The sequence below is a fragment of the Brassica oleracea genome, chromosome C7 (genome assembly GCF_000695525.1).
Source record: "Brassica oleracea var. oleracea cultivar TO1000 chromosome C7, BOL, whole genome shotgun sequence".
Taxonomy (NCBI): Eukaryota; Viridiplantae; Streptophyta; class Magnoliopsida; order Brassicales; family Brassicaceae; genus Brassica; species Brassica oleracea.
In genome coordinates this window covers 41,582,745-41,591,463 of record NC_027754.1, presented here as the reverse complement: position 1 = coordinate 41,591,463, position 8,719 = coordinate 41,582,745, and the positions used below count along the sequence as shown (strand labels likewise).

At 32.5% G+C, this 8,719-nt stretch overlaps 1 protein-coding gene across 1 annotated transcript; it reads right to left on the bottom strand.

The window, feature by feature from the left end:
- Nucleotides 1-402: 402 nt before the first annotated feature.
- Nucleotides 403-1,823, bottom strand: LOC106304700 (fe(2+) transport protein 1). The gene is made up of 3 exons (XM_013741096.1): nt 1,203-1,823; nt 979-1,128; nt 403-893 (listed from the first exon to the last, which is right to left on the bottom strand). The coding sequence occupies exons 1-3, from the start codon at nt 1,788-1,790 to the stop codon at nt 588-590; spliced, it is 1,044 nt and encodes a 347-aa protein (XP_013596550.1). The 5' UTR covers nt 1,791-1,823; the 3' UTR covers nt 403-587.
- Between the last annotated feature and the right edge of the window lie 6,896 nt (nt 1,824-8,719).

Below are 8,719 nucleotides of genomic sequence, written 5' to 3'. Positions count from 1 at the left end.
CGCCTACTTCTATGTAGACTTTTATGTTCCAGTTATTAATTCATCTTGCGGGATTTATAATAGTACTTAACAAATTTTTATTTTTATTTTTTGAAACTGACGTAAAAATTATTTTGTTTTCTATAATTTGCTAATCTTCAAAAGGAGTCTTATTTATTTAAATGACATGAAATAACATTATACGACGAACAAGAATTGTTACCTCCAAAACAAAAGGAAATAGAAATACCAGTGGCGGACGTAGTAAGGGCCGTACGGGGGCATGTGCCCCCATATAGTTTTTCAATTTCTTTGAGTAATTAAGCTTAATCAATGACAGTGCCCCATAATGAATTATAAAATATAGTGAAAAATGTTATGTGCCTCCGATTAAATCCAGTTCTAGATCCGCCCCTAGGAAATACTCAGTTGAACCAATCACAATACATATATATATTAAAAGACATTAAATATGATAGATACCACGTAAATATATCTTGTAAAAGGGAAAACACGATAAAGAGTCGGGCTTAAACCTAATAAGGTTTTGAGTTCCACAACGAAATCCACATGACTTCAAATTCTGCAGTACTATCCGAGGAAGTCCTTTAAGCCCATTTGGCAATGACGGACATGCCGCCGCACCCTAGAAGAGCCGCGATGAAACACTTGATCTGCATCTTGACGCTACCTTGAAGCTTTGGTCCCATGAATTCGGCCGCAAGAAGGTCGACAAGCGCCATGTAAATGAGCAATCCGGCCGAGCATGCATCGAGCAATCCAACAGTGATCAATGCACTTGGGCTATTGTCTCTGTAAACGGTCGAAAGAGCTATCCCTAACGCTATTCCAAATGGTGTTGTTATCGCAAAAAAGAACGCCATGAGAAACTTTTTCATGTTCGTATACTCAGCCTGAATACATTAAAATTTTATTATTTACAATTTAACATTTTGACAGGAGATAAAATTTTTTTTAACCATAAATAGTTTTATATACCTGGAGAATGCAACCACCAAGACCCATGCCTTCGAACATTTGATGGAAGCAAAGAGCTGCGATGAGTCCTTTAATGGTGCAAATGTCACTTGTTGCTCCTAGAGATAGTCCAATGACTACAGAGTGAACTATGATTCCAAGTTCCAGTACCTACGTATTCATACCATTTAGATTTGGTTATGTATCATTTAAACTGCTAACACTGACTACTTAGGTGTACTAACCATAGCAATGACTCGATATCGCAAGAGTTGTGCACTCCCGGAATCGCCATCTTTTGTTGGTAAGGTAACATCATTTCCGGGGCCGTGACCATGACCATGACCATGGGGTACGATCCCAGCTGCATGCTTGCTAGTGTATAGGCTCGTAGCCATGGAATCAATGACAAGAGTAATTAGACCTGACAGCATAGCTAGAAACCCCGAGAAAGGAAATTTGTGCCATGGGTTCTCTTTAAGGCATTGTGATGACAACATCTCGAAAGAATCAGGCAAAACGTGCATAAAACCAGTTCCAAGGATGATCCCGGAGGCGAAGCACTTAACGATAGTGAAAATGTTCCCGTCGGGTTGAAGGAACGTCACGTTCCGGCTAAAGAGAGGTAATCCAACACCAATCATGCTTGCGACGAGGATTGCAGCGATTGCTATGACTTTGAGAGGCAATGCTTTAGCCTTGTTGACGCATGGGTTCGCTGACTCGCTTGCGCAGTCTTCCGGCGCAGTTGAAGTGGCTGGAGAGATGGTAAAAGAGACAAAGATGAGTACGAGGAAGATTGTTTTGATGAGAACTGTTGGAGTTGAAGCCATCTTTGTTTTCTCTTGGAGTTTTGTGTGTTTGGATTGTTTTAATGTTTAGGTGCTTTGGACTTACTAGATGAGTCAAGTTATATAGTAATGTGCCTGTTGTTTTCATGCCATTTGTTGTCATTGATGATGAGGATTTGTTGCTATGTGGAGTGTGAAAACAAATTAATCAATATTTCAAAAGGGGATACTTACCAAGAAACTTATAAAATATATATATTGAGATGTAATACTTTTTTTTTTTTGAATCCTTTGAAGTTTGAAGCGCTATTTATAGTTCAAGACTATACCATAGTTTACAAGATTTATAAAAAAGCTGTAGATTTACTAATGCTTATCAGATATTGAGTTTTATAAATAATAAAACTGCAGGTATAAATATATATACACATATATACGTAGGATATACTAACGAGAATTCTTAAAAAATTGTAAGATTTAATATTACTTTTTAAATTTTAGTTATAGCTCTTTCAAGCTAACCCCATTCTTATAGTTACCCAAAATATGTGTAACATAATATTTATATCTATGTTAGTCACTTGCTTAAGTAACGAAGTTCAAGCATTTACGTGAAAAGATAATATAGTAATTTTGTGGGTTTTTTCTCTTTTCTTGTCGTCGTACCTTTTTATTTTTAATTAGCTTGATTTTTTTTTTGCTTAACGAGGATTAGTTGTAACAAGCATGTGTAGTTATTTTTCTTCATCATACAAATCTGTGTTCGTATATAATTTCGGGAAATTTTTCTTTAAGCAAATATAATTATAATTAATGGAAGAATGTTTTTAGAGATGATGACCAGAAAAAAAAATGTTTTTAGAGATGAGCTCATGTGCATGAATTATTGTTTATAGCGCTCATGTAACCGACCAATACGCAATTATTCGGTTTCACCATAAAAATGGGTATATACAATAATCGAATGGGGCCCATCCGCAGGTGTAGCCTCTGGAGCTGCTGCATCTGCTTCACTTCTGAACCAAAATAACCAGCAATCCAAAAACTGAATCATACTTTGATATATTTAAATGGTTTTTAGTAATGTGCATCTAAATCGTATCACATATTCACATCCATCGACTGAAGAGGGGAGTTCCATAACCGCAATTTTCATGCCGTTTGTCGAGCGGTGGAAGTCAACCCCATGCGTCTTTTAGATAGTTCTGCAACTTCTGTTCGTCAACTCTCCGAAACGTTACTCTAATCCTTTATTTAAGTTTAGCTGATTAAGCAGATACGTACTAATTGTGACTCAGGTTTATATCTACTTTATACGATTGCGACGAGCACAAAATAACACGTGACGAGCTCGTGCTCAGTGCATGCATGGTTGTAGTCGAATCATCCAGACATACATTCAGCACAGTATGAAAGTAAATTCCTTGTTTCATAGCTTGAATTTTCAATATATTGCATGAATCATTATTAATTAAGTTTACTCATAACAACGGTAGAATGATTTTTTATTTGAACTATATATCTGCAGGGTTTAATTTATTAACAACCCATAAATTAACTTTCTTAAAACTAGTAACTCGACTTCTATATTATTAAAACTGAAGTAGTATAAATGAAAATTGTAATACAAATGAAAATTGTTTGGAAACATGAATAGAAGTATAAATGAGAATTGTTTGGAAACATGGATAGCAATATAAAAAAGAAGTATAGTGTCATTTTAATAATTTCATTAATATAACTACAGTAATTATCTTTCCATATTTCAATCAGTTTCACAATTTCTTTAATTATATTAGCTCAACAATACATCACATTATTAATTATATTACCATAATAATAATAGTGCAGAATTTTTATTTATTAGTTAATCAACATTAACTTTGTGCTAATTATAAAATCAAAAATGTAAAATAATTGGGTTTTACATATGATTAAACGTTCGGTTTAGTTTGTTTTACTAATTTTTTATTATTTTAGTTTCAATCGGTGAAAAATTAAGTAGCCAAAAACATAATTCAAAAACATGTTTTTGTGTATAAAATAATAACATAAAAATGTATTATATTTATTGTCACTTAATTTTTTATTCCACATAAGTATTTAACTAAATAAAAAATTCTTTCTATTTCATTTAATTTAGCCAAACACATAGAAAGAGTCTTTTTTAGTAGTTTATACAATCAGTTAGACATGAACGTTGACTATCCATTTAGGTACGGATTGTTTCTTTCGGGTATCATTTTTTTTTTGAAATTAAGCATTGCTTGAATTATAAATTTATGTGTGGGTTTTGAGTTGGGTTCTTCTGAGTCTGGATGAGTTCGGTTCTGATGTATAGGAACCTAAAAATATCTGAATAACAAATGTATTTGAAACGTGTTCAGATATTTGTACCGAAAAATAACCATATTATCCGATTCGGTCCAGGTCTTTTGAATACAATTAGTTATACTACGACACATTTAAAACATATAACTCTAATTACGAAAAAAAAATATCGGTGTATAAAAATGTAAAAATCAATACCCGCACGGGTGCACGGATCAATCTCTAGTTTATAATTAAAGAAATGACTGATTTATGTACAATTTTCATGTAATATTAGGACTGTTTCGAATAACTATGACATGAAAAAGTCAAAACAAAAGATTAAACCAATGAAGTTAGAGCATTTTCAATATATCACACCTTTTTTTACTTCAAATAACTCTTAAATGGAGTTGAGTTTACTTAAACCCTATTCCTTTTCATAGTAGAAATAGAATAATGAACAAAAATAATCATTACTTCATTTATGAAGTAATTCTATCTTTCACTCCAGAAAATAGAATTGATCATTTTTTACTTCAAATTTTATTTTGGCGTATGACATAGAGTTGGAAATTCTCTTATACTAGCTTATAGCCAAAGAAAAAAAGGCAAACAAGCCAATAAGATAGCTGGAAAGTTATTGCAAACTTTAACATGTATATAAGTCTCAGACGGCACAAGACATCATTGGCAGAATAGATCGCACAATCAGTGCCGTGCGAAGGTCCACATGGGCTTGAAGCAGATATAAAAATGAGGTTCTTTATAATTTTTTTTTTGATAAAAATGTAATATATATTTGAAATAATAATAAAAATTAAAAAGAAAATCTGAACAATAAGACATCATTTTTTTTCCAAAGAAACTGTTTCACCAAATTTTCATAATTTAGACTCCTAATTAGTTCTCTTAATATAGATATGATTGCTAAACATTCAACTATTTTGTGACATAATTAATCGTACATTATCTTTAATTTGGATATATTATTTTAGCAGGGGCGATTGAAGTTGGAACGTCAACGTGACTTTATAGATTTTCCTTTTTTTATTTTGGAAACTTGACAATAAAACAAAAGAATATAGCTTTTATGTAAAAGCATCGAAAAGCAACTTGAGAGATTTGAACTCTGGATGATAAAGAATAGTATTGACTAAAACAACTATGCTACACAAGAATTTTGGAAATTGGGGGCCCTAAAACGTATATATATTTTTGGGGTTTAAGACAAAAACCTTTTTGATTACACATGAAGCACGCTTCTGCGCACAATGCGAAACCGACTATTTTCACTCTTCCAGCCTTGGACAAGTGATTCAGTGATTCTCACTCTTCTTGAATTCTATTCAGTTACATGCCTTCTTTTCTTTGAATTATTTCTCAATGGTAATTGTGTTCCTTTTTTCTTTTGGTTTAAAGTGTCTTTGCCCTAATTAACACATCTTTATGTCTGTAAAATGTTTTAACTTCTAACGGAGACACAATCAACACTCGAAAAAGCCTATACGATGAAAAATTGAATCTATTTTGTATTAGTTTTATACTGATTAGATTGATTGTCATGAAAGTAAGCATGAAATCCGCTAACTCTTCGTTCCGAGTCGGCAAGAGAGCAAAGGAAAATAAATTTATTTATATTATCCTGTAATACTGGTCATTCTCATACCGAGTATGTATCTAATTAATAAAGTCATGCCTCCTTATATGAAAACTTCGGAAAATTTCTGTTTTCGAATTTTTGTGTCACAGGATGAATAAAGAAATCAAATTTGGGTTTATAATATCGTTTAACTGTCGCTTTAGTTTCCACGTTTTCATATGGTTGGACGAGCACGAAGCACTACGTGCCAAACTCATATACACTCCACCAACGTGACAAAATCCCTATATCTCGTTTCGGAAACTGTTAAATAAATTAATGTAAAGATTTCAAAATTTGGCAAGTATATTAATTTTTGACTAGTTTAGTAAGAAATATAGTGTATATTTAGATGAATCAATATATTTCTTTAAAATTTTTAATAATTATTATAGTGTGATACATAACATAACTCATATGTTTTTTTTTAACTGGACAAAACTCATATGTTATACTGTTCTCAATTAATATATAAGGAAAAGTATATAATTTTACACAAGATAATGCTAAAACTATATTAAGTCGCTGTAACATCGTGTTCAAAATTCATTTACATATCCTTGAAATGAATAGTACAAGATGATAAAAGAATGAAATGGTTCAGTTCGTCTCTAGAGATTCAAAATTTACGAATATTCCAGTTGGCATAACTTATATAGTCTTTTTTCTCGAGCGTCTATTCTTCAGTCATTCCATTTACCGTTCTCTGAAAAAAAAAATGAAGTGGAATGAACTACATATATGCAATTTTATTAATTACTATGTATTTTTATTAAATCCATTATTGTAATTTATATGGTACAATGGATATATTTGGTAAAAAGGACAAGCTCAAATATGTACAAAGTAATCCGATAAATATATAAATAGATGATTCTCGTGTATCCAATCTGACGGAATATGGTTAGAGACTTAGAGGTCATTTTAAAGAAATTTAAGAGCAACATTATTGGTAGGACTTTTTTTTTGAGTCCTTAGTTTATTTTATTATGTTTTTATGTTAAGAGACAAAACTTAACTCAAAAGTATAGATTATTGGTAGGACTTTTGTTGCCTCTTAGTAAATTAATTGTTTATTTTAATGAGTAATGATATATAAAATATAAGTTTTAAATAAAACATATAACATTAAAATTGAAGACATAATAAAATTACAAAGTTGCAACAAAAAAAATACAAAAAAAGAAAATTACAAACTTAATAAATAAAAGCAAACACACATTTTATTCAATTCATAGAAACTTACAAATTATATGTTATTTGAAAGATGTCCAAATTTAGCTCATATATTTTCAATCAAATCATTTTTTAATTGTTGATGGGCTTGTCTATTCCGAACGCTCGTTCGACGATCAATTGTATTGCCGAGATTTGTAGGCATATTGACGGAAAATGTATCATCCACATCTTCTCCTTGTTGAAATTCAAAAACGACATACTGAGTGAATGATGATCGTTCATCTTCGACAATCATATTATGGAGTATGATACATGCTCTCATAATATTTTCTATTTTGTCTTTATCCCATAACTTAGATGGATTTTTGACAACGGAAAATCTAGCTTGAAAGACTCCAAAGGCACGTTCAACATCTTTTCGAACAGCTTCTTGGATTTTAGCAAATAATGAATTTTTCTCATCTTGTAATAGTTTGATAGATTGAATAAAAGTCGCTCATTTCGGATAAATACCATCTGTGAGATAATAACCCAAATGGTACTCCATTCCGTTGACATAGAAGTTTACTTGTGGCGCATTTCCGTTAATATTGTCATCAAAAACAGGTGATCGATCAAGAATATTAAGATCGTTCATAGTACCTGGAGCTCCAAAAAACGCGTGCCATATCCAGAGGTCATATGAAACTACCGCCTCCAACACAATTGTTGGTTTTCCTGTTCCTCGTGAATACATTCCTTTCCAAGCGGTCATGCAATTCTTCCACTCCCAATGCATACAGTCGATGCTTCCAATCATCCCTGGAAATCCACGTTCTTCTCTGATATGGAGTAGTCTTTCCAGATCCTCCGGTGTGGGACGTCTTATGTATTCATCGCCAAACAAGCCGATTATTCCGGCGGTAAAATTATGCAAACATTTTCGAGCTGTTGTTTCAGCAAGTCGGACATATTCGTCAACTGTATCAGCTCCTCCACCATATGCCAATTGTTGAATTGATGCAGTACATTTTTTGTAGGGGTGATAGACTAGACCGTCCGGTTGCATCTTCTGTTGGTTGAAAATACGGTACTTCTGTGGAGAGACGATGCACAATACGCAGGAACAATGATTTGTTCATTCGAAACCGTCGCCGGAATAACTTGGGAGTGTATGTTGGAGTATCGCTAAAGTAATCATTCCAGAGCTTCTGGTGGCCTTCTTCCCGTTTTTTTTCGCTCTTTTGGTTCTGGAATAAGATCAGGGTTTTCAAAATAATCATCAAATATGGAATCAAATTCATCATCATCATCTTTGTGGTAATGATAATGCCATTAGAAGACATTTTTAAAAAAAAAGAGAAGATATGATGAAAGTGAGGAGAAGATGTCTAAAAATGTTTTACGATGTCTTATACTTATAGGCTAAAAAAGTGTATCTTGTGATACTAGCTTGTGACACTATATTTTGTTTTCATTACTCGTGAGGACATCTTGTGACACTATATTTTGTTTTCATTGGTCACGAGCACACATGCTCAAGAGCACACTTGTATTCTCATGTAACTTTGTTAAGTTTTGCAGAGAAACAATTTTTTTTTAATCTCCAAGACCAATGGTCACGGGCACACAGTGAAGACATCTTATGACACATTTTTGGAGGCAAGTGCAATCCAATTGTCATACATTTTTGTAGATCATGATCGTGAATCATGTTTTCATGAATGTGTAGTTTACAAAGAGATCATTTATAATTATAGCCATAATACGATAAGAGTTCATTTATAAATAAAGTCATAAGTCATTACGAGTCATTACAAAGAGTTCTCAAAAATACTGGGCGAGTAGCTAATTCTCAGAA

Coding starts and splice junctions, on each gene's coding strand:
- LOC106304700 (XM_013741096.1), bottom strand. CDS start 1,790: ATGGCTTCAACTCCAACAGTTCTCATCAAAACAATCTTCCTCGTACTC. Junction 1,129..1,202: donor GATATCGAGTCATTGCTATG/GTTAGTACACCT, acceptor ATGAATACGTAG/GTACTGGAACTTGGAATCAT. Junction 894..978: donor TTGGTGGTTGCATTCTCCAG/GTATATAAAACT, acceptor TAATGTATTCAG/GCTGAGTATACGAACATGAA.